This window comes from Siniperca chuatsi, linkage group LG17 (assembly GCF_020085105.1).
Source record: "Siniperca chuatsi isolate FFG_IHB_CAS linkage group LG17, ASM2008510v1, whole genome shotgun sequence".
Lineage (NCBI taxonomy): Eukaryota > Metazoa > Chordata > Actinopteri > Centrarchiformes > Sinipercidae > Siniperca > Siniperca chuatsi.
The window spans coordinates 19,841,168-19,858,929 of NC_058058.1; the positions used below are offsets into that span (position 1 = coordinate 19,841,168).

General features: G+C 40.8%; 2 protein-coding genes across 5 annotated transcripts; one reads left to right on the forward strand and one right to left on the reverse strand.

Annotated features, from left to right (window-relative positions):
• The first annotated feature begins 56 nt into the window (after nt 1-56).
• Nucleotides 57-2,455, forward strand: smim12 (small integral membrane protein 12). Of its 4 annotated transcripts, none has more exons than XM_044171291.1 (2): nt 57-192; nt 1,367-2,455. In XM_044171291.1, exon 2 carries the CDS (start codon nt 1,395-1,397, stop codon nt 1,665-1,667), a length of 273 nt encoding a protein of 90 aa, XP_044027226.1. In that variant the 5' UTR covers nt 57-192; nt 1,367-1,394; the 3' UTR covers nt 1,668-2,455. The 4 variants fall into 4 exon arrangements, with proteins under 4 accessions (XP_044027226.1, XP_044027227.1, XP_044027228.1 ...); XM_044171292.1 differs by having other exon boundaries at nt 149-292; XM_044171293.1 differs by having other exon boundaries at nt 155-286.
• A 7,390-nt stretch (nt 2,456-9,845) lies between these two features.
• Nucleotides 9,846-14,342, reverse strand: gja4 (gap junction protein alpha 4). The gene is made up of 2 exons (XM_044171284.1): nt 14,143-14,342; nt 9,846-11,975 (listed from the first exon to the last, which is right to left on the reverse strand). The coding sequence occupies exon 2, from the start codon at nt 11,964-11,966 to the stop codon at nt 10,821-10,823; it is 1,146 nt and encodes a 381-aa protein (XP_044027219.1). The 5' UTR covers nt 11,967-11,975; nt 14,143-14,342; the 3' UTR covers nt 9,846-10,820.
• Between the last annotated feature and the right edge of the window lie 3,420 nt (nt 14,343-17,762).

Sequence of the window (17,762 nt, forward strand, 5' to 3'; positions counted from 1 at the left end):
ATGCGCCAAGCTATTTGCCAACCGCCATAAAATTTCAAAAGAAGAAGAAGAAGAAGAAGAAGAAGAAGAAGAAGAAGAAGAAGAAGAAGAAGAAGAAGCAGCGAGGCTCATCAGCCAATGAACTTTAACCAGGAAGGTTACAGACCGTTACACGGAAATTACGTTGATCCGCTGCTGCGTCAACGTGCCAAGGTTAGTGAAGACTAGTGAACTAAAGTAACGTCATTATCAAAATATTAGAGAGATAAGCACCACACGGACTTTATTTTCCTAACAAACGTAACAGGTGCAGGTAACGTTATAACTTTAGAGTGACACTGCTCGGAATGTAACGTTAATGTTACTGTTAAGTTACAACAAGGTAACGTTAGCCTGTTACGAGCTGTTTCGTAAAATGACTTTTACGCAGTAACGTTAGTTAAACTACATAATTCAATATGTAGAGACAGATCTTAATGTTAGCTATTATTTCATTGTTTCAGATGCTGTGTCAAGTTCGTACGAGCCCTGTTTCTCGCCCTTGTCTGGTTAAGTTCACGGTTGGCCGACGACATGCCAAACTCCATAACAAATTTGACCATGTAATTGTTCTTGCTTATGTACAAAGAAAACCATACGGCGTCAGACATAAATAAATGCCCTTTCTGAATCGAGGAGAACCGCTTTTCATTTCGGCTTAGAAGCAACACACGAACAATTGCATATTATCATAGAATTTTAACTTGTAGCTAGTTAAATGTTTAATGATGCTAACGTTACATTTCCCTCGAAAGACCGTAGCGTCAACGTTGCTAGTTACATAAACGTTACATTAAAGGCTAACACCACGTTGGCATTGCTAGTTACTTAGGGTCTTGTCTTTTTTTTAATTTTTTTTTTTTTTACTTAAACTTTTGGACTGTTTTGCTCTGGGCCTGCTCGTTGGACAGACAGGCCTTGATGTCTGGTGTCTTCCGTGTGGCATGGATACCTTACGAAAATATTGCAGATACCTGTATGGGTTGCGTTATTGCCCATTTCAGACATCTCAATTATCACCACAATTTATAGAAAATACTGCAAAATTAGTTTCATGACTAATGCAGACTATTATTATCTCACTAGTTTGATTTGATGATTTAAAATGTGAAAAACGTTTCCTCAACAGGGTTCTTTCCCCTGTGATTTTAAAATGTTATTTTAAAGTGAGAAGAAGTGCTTGTCACATTTTAAATCTCTAAAACTAGTGAGGTATGGTAATATTTCGAATATCCTTTTTTTGTGTGTGAATAGTTCTTCACTTTTCCCTCCTACTATAATACTGTAATTATCCTGTAATGTAAGCTAAAATGCACTTACAACTTCATAATTTTTTTCCCCTATGAAGCACCTGGGAGCCAAAGCGGTGTGCTGTCATGTGGCCTCTAGTTTGGACAGCGGTACGGACCTATGCCCCTTATGTCACCTTCCCTGTGGCCTTTGTGGTGGGAGCAGTGGGCTACCACCTGGAGTGGTTTGTCAGGGGGACCCCTAAACCTCGAGAGGAGAAGGGCATCCTGGAGCTGAGGGAGGAGAGAAAGCTGCAGGAACAAGTGGGCATGGACAGCACCCAGGTGCTTAGCCTGAAAGAGAAACTGGAGTTCACACCTAGAGCAGCTCTGAACAGGAACCGCCCTGAAAAGAGCTAACCCGTGTTGGTGGGAGAGACTCGCGGTTGCCCTTTCTCAGCAGGAGAATAGTGCATTGGGAGCAAAGGGGTGAACCAGAAGGCAAAAACACCCATTCTTCCCATTCACCTCAGACATACCCTCACTGCTGGCCACCCAAAAGCATCAGCTTGCCTGTGTAAATATCAGACACTAGCTAGCTAGAGGGTAATGAAAAACATACTTTGTCTTTTATCAAGTCAAATATAGCTTATATGTGCTGTATGTGATTTGTTGACCTCCCCTTGATGTTGCACTTGCATTGATTGATAACTAAAGCAAGACACTGCTTTGAACTGATGTCAGGGTTTGATGGGAATTGGTCGTTTTCTGTTTTATTTAAATCTAGTTGTGGAACTATGACACACATTTTATTATGTCTTATATCTTTGCTGTTAAATCACAAAAATGTTGCATTTCTTGCAACAACAAAAAAAATTGAATCATGGTGCAAGCCTGTCGTAAAGTGTTTCTCCTTTTAATCTTTTCTGTATGTTGAGAACGGACTTCTGGTGACGGTGAACATAAAAGCGGGGGAAGAAAGGCAGTTCTTTGTTGTAGTTCTTTTTATCTCCTGTAACCTTTGATGGTATGTGACAAAAATAAGTTAGCAGTGTGGGAGGTCTCTCAGGAAGTTTAAGCTGCTTAGTCCTCTTGTCTGGAACATTTACACAACACTTTAATTTTAGAAAGTCTGGATGGATTGCACACTAAAAGTTTTATGTATGTTACTGAAAAATTTGATAAATAAAGGAAATTTGCTGAAAGTGTATGCTACTGGATATTAACATTTCGGTCAATGTTGGCATCTTCTTTCAAGAATCGTCTGATTTCTTCCAAACAAAGTAATAAAACAAAAGTTTTGGTTTTCGTCACTGCGTTTCAGCAGCATTGTTTTACATTCAGGTCAGAACAAATATCTGATCCCACTTGATTATGAAACAATGTTACTGCCAAGGACAGAAAGTAACATCAAAGTCAAAGGAAGGAAGTAATGACTCTGCTCATTCAGCTTCAAGAAGGAAGTTATTTTCGAGGGAACATGATAGACAAAGCAATGGTAAATGGGGAAACCGCTCATTCAACTCATTCACCGTTTGGAATTTGACCTGTGGATAATTGTCTGTTCTACCTCTGGCAAAGAACGATTCAAGAAAAGACCAATCCATTTGAAAAGTTGGCTTAAACTGTATCTGCAGCTGTTGTGTGAGCAACAAGTCCCTAAGCCCAAACCTCCAAAAGTGCAGGCTTACTCACAGCTAGCTGGTTCATGACCAAGTGTTTTTAAGGTGAACCATACGCTCATACGTGAAGTCAATTTCAGATCCAAATGATTCCTTTTCTTTTAACAATGATGATTTTAGATAAGTCGTAGTTTACTGAGAAACCATCATGATGATCACAATTAAATTTCCACAATGAAGAGTTACCTAAATATGATAAAATACACAAAATGAAATAGGAAAAAAAAACTACCTTTTTTTTAAAAAAAAGAGAGAGAGAGAGAGAGACTTTCTGACTGTTATAAGGCAGATGGAACCACAAGACCTGACATTAAACTATTTAACATTTCAACACTTAAATTTATGAATTGTACTTGCATCATACTTAGAGTGTATTTAAGTGCATTTATTTATTTTGAATTGGAATAAGTTTATAAACTAAAGGTAAATTAACAAAAATTCTTTTCAATACACTGTTGAAATCCCTCACTGTGTAACTGCATTGACTGATAATAACCAATTGCATAACAATTATACCGCTAACAATACAAGAACACGCACAAAATGATGCTGTCCACAAATCTATTGCCCCAGTGCATGCTGGGAGGGAACCTCATGTAAGTGCAGCACTCAAACAATCAAATGAGTGCTAATCATGGTTTCAACTCTCTTCATGTTGCCTTTATTTCTAAATAAGTGTGCACTGTTCCAAGATTAACCAATCAATCCTAGAACTGCGTTCAAAGAGCCCAGTTAGCTGGATGAGAATTCATAGGATCATTCTAGCCTCATAACAGCATGTTAGCCTGGATTAGTTAAGCCATGTTTGAAGATCAGGGCCTATCACAGGTAACTCTGTTCAACTTGGATGAAGCTGTCATTGGACAAGCATAATGATGTGCAAGCCAACATTGCTGTGGTGAGTGATGCAGTGTGGATAGCCCTTATTTATGCGTTTGGATACAGATCACAGTTGGTGTTGCTGTTCATTTTGAAATGCATCTTACCACTTAAGAGTTATGTGTACAACAACACAGATATGTGGAAACATTCCTTTTGACACAGGCATCAGCAGAACATCATGAGGCTAAAACTGACTTTATCCTTTTAAGGGCTGCTTTCTTCTCTTTATATCACAATCTGGTCGTAGTGTCACAGATTTATATACAAGTCCAACAAAAACAATTATTCACTTTCGTAGCGTGGAGATTTTTCCTGTGTGATAATTTAAGTCATGTTTAAAAATAAGTCATATTTGGAATAATAAAGCGCTGAAAGAATACGTAGGAAGACTGTGACTCAACATGAGCACTTCAATGATGTTGCCTGTTACCTGACATGAGCTTTGCCCTCCCTGTGAAGGCAGAAGGAGGGAAAAGTTTCCACATATTCAATCAAGAAAGTCTTTGTTATCCTTATTAAAACAAGAGCAGCGATGTGGTCTGGAAACAAAGACTTTAATAAGAATCTATCGTTGATTGAAGACGGAGAAGTTATAGGTGTTGTAAATGCTACAAAATGAGAAAACTTTATGAAGCTTTTTAAATCAGACACGTGATAACTCACATGCACTTAGAGAGAACTCTAATAATTATTTTGTTGACACTTTTACTCCAGTCCTGCGGCCTTTTCCTGTGTTAAATAATGAAACAGAAAGGTCCATCTCTCCCGCGCCCCAGGAGCTCTCTTAATGGATGATAACTTTTCCAGTGTGCCAGGATAAGTTCTGCTACATTACCCTGCCAGCTAGTGAAATAGGGAAAGATTATGAGGCCCAGATTTACATTGGCACCGGAGTGAGGAATGCCGTGCTATCGGCAGTCATCAGCTTATACTCCCCTCTTAAGTTTGCTATCAGTGGAATGGCCTGCTCCACTCTGGTGACCCCGGTTGTGCATGTTCAGAGTCTCAATTACTTCAAGCTGGTTTCCATCTGAATCTAGTGAGGATGGAGATGTGGAGGTGGGGCAGAGAGAGAGTTTACATGGAGTGTGGCGTGTGAAAGGTGTGTGCGTCCTCCTGGGAACAATCAGCGGACAGGTCGCCGTCTAACAATGGCACAGCTTCGCAGAACTGGACAGTACTGTGGGAACTGAGCACCGAGGCTCCTGGGAAAGGAGGGGGATGTTTGGAGGTGCTCCATTGTTCTTGCTGGATGATAGGGATAATGGATGCGGGTGATGCTGGCTGTTCCTTTTTTTTTTTTTTTTTTTTTTAAGGAGTTCCAAGCCAACATCCTGAGTGGACAGGCTGGAGACTGTGTTCCCTCTGCTGCAGGAACAATAGAGCTGTCTGCCTGCTGGAAGGGCACCACATCCCCTATTAAACAACCACACACACACACATACACACAATCCAGGAATACAGGTATACAGGTATCAAACCTACACACAGACAAGAAGCCTAAGCGTAAACATATAAAGGGTTTCACACTTGTAGGGGAAGTCAAAGTAAAAACATTTGCACATATATTCTCACGGGGACATTTAAAGAATGAAAAATGTCCACTAAACCTCTCTGACAGCCAGGATGCATTATATGGTTGGACAAGTTAATACTGTATGACATCAGATCAACCATACTTTGGGAAAATCCTTTCAAATTGAAAGGTGCTGATTGTGCAGAGAAAATACTCGCGACACAATTTTGTCTTTGAAAAACATTTTGGCTGAATCCAATATATTATTGTTTTCCTCTTAGAGCTACATTTGGAAGTAAATTCAATCCTAATTTCCTTCTTTTATTTTTTCTAAAGGAGCAGCAGAACAAGCTAAAAACACAACATTGACAAATTATCACTGTAAAGGTTGCTGTTGCAACATTAGCATTCACTATGAGTCGTGTTTCTGGCCACCTGGCAAATGTAAGTCCATTATTCACCCTCATTTAGCGCTTTTGGTCTCCACCAACTCCTTGCTATTTACCTGCTACATGCTCCACTACGTTCACCAGCTAGTTGCTAACTTTATCTGTTGAGAGAGTGTTGAGAGTGAACCAAAACAGTAAAGCTGCAATATGTAAAACCAAAACAATGAGCTGAAAGATGCTAAAATGTTACATAGAGCTGAGGGGGACTGTAGAGTTTGCCGATTATTCTCTGTGGATTTGTCACTATGCGCGACCCCTTTCACGTTGCATTTGGTCATCTGACTCATTGTTAATGAGTTCACTCAATATCACAATAGTGGTACAACAAGTCCTAAAACCTACCTGTTATTCATCTTGACAACCAATAGCTTAAGAGAGACCACCAAATAAACATGCACAAGCTTATTAAACCACCCCACCCCACGTCATATACACACAAAGACACACTCTCTGCCAGCTGTAAGTGGTACCAGCCCTCTTAAGTGGCTCCAGCCGCACAGCCGGCACTCTGCCCATTTCCCTCATCCTTCACCAGTGTTGGGCAAGTTACTTTCAAAATGTAATATATTACATATTACTAGTTACTTTCATTTGAAAGTAATAAGTTACTTTACAATATTACTGTCTGTGTAGTGTAATGCGTTACTGATTACACTACTTTTGCCTTACTTTCACCGAAATAACTGCGGAAGTGCGAGTAGGCATTATAAAATGGAAGAAGGTAATGTTGTTTCATAGCAGGTAATCAAAGCACAGAAGGTCAAGTTTATTGCAGTTAATTACAAATCCAGTGGTGGGTGACAGTGTATAGTTATAGAAATGGCCTAGACCTTTTTAAACAAATGAACAGCCTTAGACAAAGGCAGGCCGACAAAGGATCAAAGTCTGATAAACTGAGATAAATGAGATAGGGATAAATATTTTTCAGGTTACTTGTGCTATTTCTCTCTGTAGAGAGTTCCCTCGGCTTCCCTAGACATGTATTGCACTTGACTATTATGTTCTTGTCCTTTTCTTTGAAAAACTGAATGTAATGGGAGTATTGCCTACCCATTTCGAAAACGTAGAGTCTGACTCCGCAGCCATCTCAGCCATCGAATTTCGGCAACAGGATTCTTCAGGGGATATTTTTTCTGGTGGTGCACTGTGGAAGGAACAATTAACACTTAATTTCGGGTGGTAACATGTTACTTGACATAGTAAATGTAATAATATTACCGAACTTCATTACTGCTAAAAGTAATATATTACTGTAATGCGTTACTTATCCCCAACACTATCCTTCACTGTCCTTTGATGGGGCAGCCGTGACATTAGGTCAACAAAACACAGGGGAGGGAGCCGGGACAAAACAATGCAACAATGCCCACTGCAGCCCCATTGTCAGGGTGAACAATCCGAAACGACCAATCGCTGCAGAGAAACAATACTGGAACAGGAAACAGATACAGACCCACTTCCTGTCCAGAGTTTAAATTTAGGAACTGCTCAAAGCATTTCTGTGTTGTTTTGTTGAGTAGCACAAATGCCCAAATTAAGGACTGGGTGCTTGGACGTGACATTGTTATGGATACAGAGAAAGTCGTGTGTCGGTAACGTGTGTATGTACGTTGTGTGAAACAAAGAGTTGACACACACAACGTTGTATGCCTTTCACACATACATACACTACATGAACAGTAATCCCTGAAAAGTGGTGTTCGCTATTCAAGGCCCATTATTTCCAATTGCATCCAAATCAAGAGATATTGCATAACTTCGATAACCTCATTCATCCTTTAGCTTGCTATTTTAAGCCCTGCCGGTCCCTTGTTTATATGTGTGTCTGTGTGTGTGTGTGTGTTTGTGTGAAAGTCTGAGTTTTGTGACATGAGGTCATGTTGGTCATTCCTAACGTCTTGAGTGCGTGTTTGTGTGTGTGAGCTCCTTCTCTGCCAGTTCAGGGTGCTTCCTAGAGATGCGCATGGCTTTCGGCAGGACAGCTGACAGGAAGTATGACGACAGAGCAACCCATTTTGGACAGGCCTGGCACATAAGTGGGCCCTTTAAAGACCCCCCAGAGCCTGGTGCAGGGCATGGCTGTAAGACCTTCTCTAAGGGAGAGTTGCCTCTGGGCACGACAGTTGGTCTTTCGTAAGACCTGCTGGAGCCTGGAGACCACTTGAAGGCACTTTGAACTTTTGAACTGCCTTACAGTCTAAAAGCTTGTGTGAGGTGGTGTGTGTGTGTGTATACTCACCAAACGGAGAAATTGCCTCTCTTTGTGTGTGATCAAGTGGCATGTGGCTACACCAACAGAATAAGGAAATGCATCAGCAGTGACTTCAACAATGTCAGGAAACACAGTCAGAATGGCAGCTGATCCCAGAGGTTGCATGTATAACAGTTAAGGATGACCTGTCACAAAGATTGGGGTCCTCCCAGCTAATGAGTCCCGCTCATTTTATTTGCACAGCTTTACACAAACAAATATCTCCATTGTCAATCTTTTATTGGAATATCCTCTGAGAGCAGTGTGTGTCTGATTTGATTGCCCTGAGTTTGGGAAATAGTCTAGATGTGAACATTTTACTAATGTCCTGTTGTCTTGACAGAGGAACATGTAGCCAAAACATCACTTTCATCTGCACTATTAGGTTGATAGGAGGGCTGTAATTTCTCTGATGGGTAGATATTGAGTGCAGAGGGAAAAAAAGGCTGTTGGAGCAGCAAATAACTTGCGCTGTTGTTTTCATCCTGGAGGTTTGTATTTGCTTCACTGAACAGGATGTGAGAGTTTACTCTGTGGAAAGAATAGAGCAGGGCGTTGGACTTCTGCAGCTCGATCGGCTATAAAGAAGATGGATGCAAGAGGGGGCTCCGCTGTTCCGCTGCTGGCTTTGGTTGGCAGCAGAGGGCCGATATGTGTCGCCCCGTGCAATCTGTTCCATGACCCCCTGGCTTTTTGTGAAAACACACACATGAACAATCACGTGGACACATGCAGGCAAGTGCACACACATGCGCCCACCCACCCACCCACCTGCACTGAGAAAACAAGACTGCACGGGGATGCCAGCCAAGTTCTTGTGAACAGACATTCTGGGCAGCTTCAGTCTGGATTGTTCTCTCAACAATATCTGCCAATTTATCCTTGACACAGGGAGAGGCGGCCCACAATGAAAACACATTCCACTCTGAGGACTGAGAAATAGTCTTCCTATTATTATTAAATCATAAAATTGATAAACCTGCAGCAAAAGAAAACAAAAAATCAAGTTTCTGTTTTTCAGCTGCTTGTTGCAGTTCTTGTTTGACCTCACACAGTTCAAGCTGTTTATTTTATGAGAACCTGTCTCACTTAAATTTCCCATAAACCCCCTTTCCTGCTATAGATAACTGCTTATCGTCATTGAGACAGTTCAGTAAATTGCTGGAAATGAGTGCCGTATTGCAGAGCGCTGTGGCTGCCGCCCTGAAAAGACATATGGCTACATTCACTGGAGCCTGGGCGAGCACCTTGTTGAAGGTGCTGAGTTCTGGATTTTATCAATTGCTTTCCTCGAAAAACAGCGTTAACAGGAAGGACTCCCCAGGGGATATTAAATACAGCCAGCATAAAGTGCCATTCCACCTTGTATGAACTTTTACTGGCATATAATTGACGCTTTTTCCCTCTGTACAGCCAGAGCTACGGATTTGAAAATCACAGTTATTTCGCCCCCATTTTTTGCCCTCAGGAGGTTATGCTCATGATACCCTGTAAGGCTCATCCACTTCTCCACATCTTCGTTTTTCTATTATTCCCAAAGTGCTTTCTCTTGAGTGATTCAGTGCCTCTGTATTGTGACAGTATTTGGATAGCGGAAAGTGTATGGTTGGACAGAGAAGCAATACACACTTCAGAGCCATTTTCCCCACACTGAAATCAAAGACAAAACCATCATGTACACAGGAGATCAACTTGTATGGAATATAGTCTCTGTATAGCATCTATAGTATAATTTGAATAACATGAATAATGCAGTATGTGAGTGATCATAAATCCATTCATTTATGGTACTTTTAAACTTTATTTTCCACAAAATAATAAATATTAACACTTTTATTTCTTCACAATACTTTAAACATTAAATACAGTTTTCACATAATTAGTCATTTCCTCTCATTAAGTTTGCACATTTCTGTACCGCTTTCAGTCCATTCAATGTGCAATCACTAATGCATCTTTTGAGTTCTCCCTCAAGCTCTCTACATTTTTCATTTTTAAATGGGATGCTTACTCTCTCTCCCTCATTCCTCATAGCTAAAATACAATGGTTACTGGCAACGATAAGTCATTTACAATCCCAGAATTCCCCTGGTTTGGCTCCCCTTCTGTTTACCCATGCCTTCTCCAGTTCATATCCCCAACTCAAGTGACCAAAACTCACTGGATGAAAGGAGACTTTTTTTTTGTGTGTGTGCATGCATGCATGCCTGCATCCACGCAGCCATTATTCTCTTGGGATATGAGCAGGACCCAGAGTCCAGTACATTCCACAGTGTGAACACAGCCATGGGGAGAGGAGGGGGCTTCACAGAGCTCCAGGGGTTACAGTGCAAATCTCAGAGGAATATGCTTAAATGTGGTTCTACTGCGTACTCTCCCATACACACTCACACAATATCCGCAGCTCCTCCGCAGTCTCTCATTTTCAGTGTTTTTTTTCACTGTCATATTCAGCACTAAAAGTCATTAGATGTAACATGAAGGCATCTTATGACTGTAATTTTCTCTCATTGTAGAGTCTAATTTTCTTTGCCTTGGGGAGTGTTCTCAAAATTTTTCATTTTGAATAGGTCCATTTATCTGGTAAATCTCTAGTTGAATGTCTGCCTGCCTCTCTGAGGCATCAGGTTCACAGCGTAATAGTTGTTCTTCTTCATTTGAGCTCTCACTGTGCGCTCCTGATAGTCAAGTGTCATGTGCAGGATAGTACTTATAAAAAACTGGAAGACTCAGAAACTAAACAAATATTATATATTCATAGTCATAAACAACATAGTGCCCTATCAGACTGGGTCATACATAATGCTTCTGATTTGACTTTCCTTTATGGGCACCCTTAGTGTTTTTCTCAGTGTGGTGTGACTGTGTGTGTTGTTTATAATGGACTCTAGGGGAATGAGTTGTCCTCATAGCCCCCATGCAGTTCACATAACTGGGAAGCAGGTCACTCTCAGCCTTCCCAGGTCCCCAGTTCACCTCAATCGCCAGATCCCCGTAGCTCTCACAGGGGTTGGGGTGGCATGTAGCCTCCCCCTGGATGGGGAGGTTAACATGGCTCCCTGCTTTGTAAGACTGTGGCGTTTCCATTTGGAGTTCTGGAGTCTCCTGTCGGGCTGTTACCTGCTGTGACCGAGGTAGGTAGCGCTGGGTACGGTAGCGTTTCTCCAGCCGATGGGAGATGGCAAGCTGGAGGAGGTGGAGGAGCTCGACCAGGTTGAGGAGCAGGGAGATGGATGCGATCACCTGAGTGTAGATGGTGAAGATGGTCTTCTCCGTGGGTCGAGAGACAAAGCAGTCCACCGTGTGAGGACAAGGGAACCCCGTGCACTCAAACCTTGCTGCAATGAAAAAGCCATCGTAAACGACCCACAGCCCTACGATGAAGCCAGCTTCTAGAAGGACTTTTAACAGGATGCTGAATGCATATGCACACAGCAGCCTGCCTTTCAGTTTAGGAGCATCAGGAGGAGCCTTGTCAGCTTTTCTACCTTTCCCACCATCCTCTTGTTTCTCCTTCTCTTCTGCATTGTCTTTGGTCACATTGTTATTGTCCCTTTCTACTACAGTTTCTCCTCTCTTACTTCCACCATTGCCTTCTTCTGCCTGTTCCTCCTGCTTTTTCTTGTCCTTCCCAGCCCTTATAGCCACATATCCAAAGTAGAAGATGGTCGGCGTGGAGACGAAGATGACTTGGAGGACAAAGTAGCGAAAGTGGGATATGGGGAAGGCTCTGTCGTAGCACACAGCAGGGCAGCCGGGTTGTAGCGTGTTGCAGACAAAGCCAGCTTGTTCGTCATCCCAGGCAGATTCGGCCGCAGTTCCCAGTACCAGCATGCGGAACAGGAAGAGTACGGTGAGCCAGACACGGCCAATGCCTGTCGAATACTCTTGGCCCTCCTCCAGCAGGTGCTCCAGGAAGGACCAGTCAGCTCTGGACATCCTCTGCTCCTAAGAGGGACAGTTGGTAGATAAAGGATGGATGGACAGGTGGGGGAGAATGAGAGAATGTTTGAGAAATAAAGATTTTAAAGTTAACACACCTTTTTGCGGCACACAGGTTACAAAATGAGGACAGGTTCTTATAAGGAGGACAAGTAAAAATGTATGCAGTTTTTATTGAATTACTCTCTAACCATAAATTGCATATCAAAAACCTTACATCCCTACATTCCATACATTGAGTTGAATATTCCTGATGTAGGCCGCACCCCGTTTCACCCATAAAGATGTTTCGCAATTTTAGAAAATGCTCATTACCTGCTTTTGCGAACTAGCATTTGATTCTTCTGTATCACTTTGGAAGAACTCCCAGGCTCACACAATAATTCTCAAAAAGGTGCCAAATTTGGCACATATATATATATATATATATATATATATATATATATATATATATATGTCCAATAGGTTTTTCTACAGATCTTGCACAAATCTGACTAAAATCTGCCCTGTTGCATATTTTGCCAAGATATTGTGAAAGCTCTTTGTCAGGCTGGGTAAGATGGAACCAAAATTGTTAGCAAAACAAACCAACCTCAAATCACCGGTTTAAACTCTCTTCCGCCTGTTCAAATTGTGAACTGCTGTGTAGTTGTTATGCAGGTCATATAGTTTATCCACCTTTTCATTTACTGCTACATTGCTGAACAGATTGGCTTGAACATACCACTTAACACCTAAATGGTATATTTTTATATATACTTTTTATGTCCACTACAGAATTCTCAAGGGTTGTCATAAACCGCAGCTAATACATAAGTGTTTTCTATAAGCAACAAATGAGCTAAGTTTCTCTGACTTTTTCAGTATAATGGTGTCTTTTTACTGGGCAACATGTGTATCTGGCTGCAGCGCCCTATTAGTTCTTCCATGAGCTCACAGTGTTGTTAGGATGGGCTCCAACTCCTCAGCATCACGATGTGAAAAACAAGGCCTCCATACACTAAAATGGACTAAAACAAAAACATATGGTGCTAAAGTTAACATTTAATATGAATGGAAATAGTGTACGCTTTCACAGTAAAACTGGAGTCAATGAGTCCAAGAGAGGCCACTCAAACCTTTACATTATACAGCATTATCGTACACATTCATTTTTCTATCTGGATTTATGAATCAGTTAAAGCTGAGTCAAATCATACAGTGACTGATTTCGCTCAAGTATTGTCTTGAGGTATTGAGGGGGGGGGTTGATGAAAATTGTTAATGATAAATGACACAGTCAGTGGCTCGTCAGGAAACTCACACACACACACACACACACACACACACATCTGAATAAACATCCTGTGTGGGGGAGTTGAGGCACGTCTGTGACATTTGTCTATTAATTTAGACTGTTTATGTTTTTCTGTTATTTCTTCCCCTCTGAGAAAAAATAAATTTCCTAATACTGAAAATACAAACTCTTCTGACAGGATGAGACAAGACAATGGACTGTCAGGTAAGCTGGCCCGCTGAACAGGCACAAAAATGATAACTGGAGTGATCCACTTCTGGGAGTATTGTCTTGAGTATTACTGTTACCTCTACCAAACATACCAACAGACTAGTAATAGTTCACCATATGAGATCAAAAAATAGCATAAAATAAGACTGTAAAGTCCACACTTAGTATATCACAGTTTAAAATACAATAAAACACTATAACCAAGAAATCATTAGTGCCACAGATACTACAAGTCACAACAGGCTTTTCACAGGACTTTTGACAAGTTAAATTAATTTCAGTTTTATATTCCACAGCCTTATTATTGGCATACTTTAAGTTCTTATATTGATTACGGAAACCATATGGAATTTAAAAAAAAAACATCTACAACAAGGCGGGACACTGGACTTTAAAAAATTTAGACACCCCGTAATTCATTATTGGAATACAGAAGGTAATAAAATAATAAAACAATTACAGTACAATTACCTACCAAAAGTCAATAAAAAGTGTGCTAGGCATTGTGAGCACCTTGTATACATGTTATTCTGATACCTTGGGGGATTATAAACAATATCAAATACAGTACAATTGACTCATTGACAACTATTAAGAACTACAGGGACATATGATTATGTAATAATCTGTTTGGGGTTTCTTTTGTCCTAATTGGAGAATTCTTACCTTTCTCTCTCGTGAAGCGGGGTTTGTCTCCTTCTTGGCTTGCTGGCCTCAGCACTCAGTGTAGGCTACTTTTAATGTCACCCTCCGCTCCTGACAGCAGCGGTCTGCAGCTCGAGTCGTCGTTTTGTGTCTGCCTTCTTTAAAAAGAATCGATGTAATCGGAAAAAGTGGGGAGAACTTTCCCATGCCTGCTCCACTGACCCTCCCTCAGGAACTCCGTCCAGGAAATGGGATGGATGAACTTAAAGTAGTTCTGGTCAGCTGCGTTCGGACTTTGTTTAAAGACCACCAATTTGTATTAATTACACGGGAATATCGCCTGCCATCGGTTATTTAAAGGTTAGCGGTGAAAGAGCTTAAGAAACCGAGGCATGAATGGACTTCACACTGGAAAGAGAGCGATGCTCTTAAATGTCATGTTTTAAACGGAAAAAAGACTACTTTCATTCACAGTCAGTGCGGCACTATTATAATAAATAAACGCATGTCTACAGTCATTTCAAGATAATTTTGAGCACGTTTATTTTTGATTAGAAGACTTAGTACCAGTATCAGATGATGGTTAACGGGACTGTCTGACTACCACGCAGACTCGTGTAATTTCCCATTATGCCACGCAATGGCGCCAGTCACCTTATTTCCAAGAAGCACATGATGCACCGATCAATGAAGCCCCATATCCGCCTGAAATGGGAAATGAGTTGTGGAATGGATTTGTTGACCTCCTGAGGTTTATATCACCTGCATGATTTGCTCAAACTCACAGCTATATCATTGTGTGTGTGTGTGTGCGTGTGTGTGTGTGGTTACAGGTTATATGCTCTTAGGCTAGTGGTGATGGTGGATCTTTCAAGGAGGTTTGGAAAATAGGTTACTACTGCTCAGTCTGAGCTTTTATTGGCAATGGAGCATCTGTACCCCTGCTGCTTCCTATGCATTTTGTTTGAAAATACAGCTATTATGTTTGGCAGGATTTCTTTCATCTGTGGCTTTATTATCCATGTTCTCTGGGTAATGTGCCCCTTACATTTTTTTTTGGGGCCAGACAAGATTTAGCTCTTTTTCAAGAAAGGTGTCAGCAGTGTAGAAGCTAGTGTAGAAGTGAGTCATTTTCAGTAACCATAACAGCACAAATAATACACATGAGAATCTCTAAATAAATATACAGTATTTACCCTAATATAAAGTGGAAGATCACTGAGCTACAAAGTGAAGTTTTAATATAACCCCCCTAAAGTCTTTGAATATATAGGCTATGTCAAATTGCAGATTTTTTTTTCTGAGGAAGGACCCCCATGGCCCCCTGCTCTAAGTGCCCCCCCTCAGAAATTTGGCTTGCATGATGCCCCTGCTACTTTTTACTCTGCTACATTTAGGCTATTTGACAGTAATAGTTTCTTTTCAGATTAAGATTTGGATACAAAACATACGGTCATTATATAAAAGATGATGCAATGTTGTAGATGAAACTACCCAAACATATATATATATATATATATATATAGCATTTTAAATTAGCTCCACCTTGGCCAAATTAAACTTCAAATAAGAAAATAACCTACTTAGTGTTATTTCATCTTTTTGTCTAGATTATAGTTCACTTATCAGAGAGTCCTCTGTCTGCTGATGCAAACTATGCAGCAAGACCTCACCTTATTTTTGTGCTTATTGGAAAGTCTGCAGCCTGACTAGGTTCTTTAGTCAAGGCCCAGACAGCCGGCTTGCTGTGCACAGGCTTTGTTTGCAGATGTCTGACTATAGCTGACCTGGACAAGCCCAAGATGTTGCTATAATTCAGATTCTCTCTGCTTACTCATTGAAAGTCCATACAGCGATAATGCAAAATCTTGAGGCAAATCTCTGCAATACACTGGATAGAATAAATGCATCTTTTCAAAACAAGCCTTCGGAAGATGCAGAGTATGCTGTGAGCATTAAACCCAGTGGCTTTCTCATATCACCAAGACAATGAAACAGTGATTGGTCGTAAACAAGCATTTTATTCAAATGCATTTACTGCATGATAACACAAATTCAAAAACAGCGACGGCGGTCATAATACTGCTCAGCACCATATCACGTCATAGTCTGTACAAATTCAACTGCTAATGGCCACTCCAGTTATCACCTTCTGACACCACCCTTAGTTAAATTTGTCTTAGCTGAGAAGTGATCTCCTCACAGTCGTTCCCAATCAGCACTTTACCATCATATGTGTCAATATGTATATTATAAATAGAGTTAGGAGGCTGGGTCCATCTACCCGGCTGCTGCACAGAGCGGGGCTTTATAAAAAGCCTGGTAAATTGACAGTGAATCATCCTGACAGATCAGCGTCTTGCTCTTTCTTTGGTCATTATATCCGTAGATGAATTGCGAGCAGGGAAGTGAGGACAGCAGACAGAGAGTAATGGGACTGTTTCCATTCAGGAGATGTGTTATGCCTTCCTGTGTTCGGTGCGTTCCTCCCTGCCGGTACAGTTATCAATGAAACTAATTGCCAGATTAAACTTCAATCAATTCCTCACCGCTGGACACATTTAAACATGCACTATTGTATTTTATGACTGATGCAGTCCTGAATGTACATCATTGAACTCAATAATGCAGATATGCATGTGGAATGGGAACACTTACTCAGCGATGGGTTGGAACACCACATCATGAGTTTGAGGATGAAAAATCTGTGGAACTGTTTTTTTGTCCATTTTCATCTGTTTAAACCTACATAACAAAAACATACAGGCAGGTGTATCCTCATGGGTTGAAATGAAACAGAAGCAAAAAATGACCAGATCCATTTACTCGACAGCTCAGGTCCCTTTAGAAAAAAAGAAAATACTGGCAGCCAACAAATCATGCCCATGTTTGTGATTTTCTTTTCCATGAATAAGTAATGGAGGGAGTGTTAATTCAACCTTTCCTTGCTTTGCTAAATGATTAACTGCAACCATCACGTGTAGAAAAACAGGCTGGAACACTTTCTACCCAGTCTCTCTTAATGTACTGACATAAGGTGGTTCTATGGAGTTTAATATTAATTTTAAGAAAATAGTGTGTCAAAACCCACATTATTTTTAGCCATGCTGGCAGCATGGTTCTAGGGAGAGCAATGTTGGTCAGTCCACCACTTTGGTCCAGACTTAAATATCTCAACATCTATTGGAGGAATTGCCAATGCATTTGCAATGATATACTTTCTTATATAAAATTAATTTGTCTTAGAATCCAAAACAGATTTGACTGTGTACCATCACTGTGTTGCAGATTGTCCACAAAAAGAAGTCTCTGCGGAACAGTAGTAAGTTCTTGTGACATGTCATATCGTGCAAAATTAATCTGCAAGACTAAGGAAAGAAATCACTACTTCTGGGTTTACATCACATGATATAACACTGTGTCTGTACTGTGTGGGTGTGTGTGTGTGTTTGCATGGGACAGCACAACAATCACTCTTTCTATCAGTCTGTCACATTAACATTACATTTCCAGCACAGAAAGCGGTGTTTTGTCTATCAGTGGTGCCTGGTTAGTAAAGATGTCAAAGCTACATGAGCTATGGGCTCCACAGCCTTGCATGTTGTTTGATAAAATATGCATGGCACTGGCAGAGCTGTAGA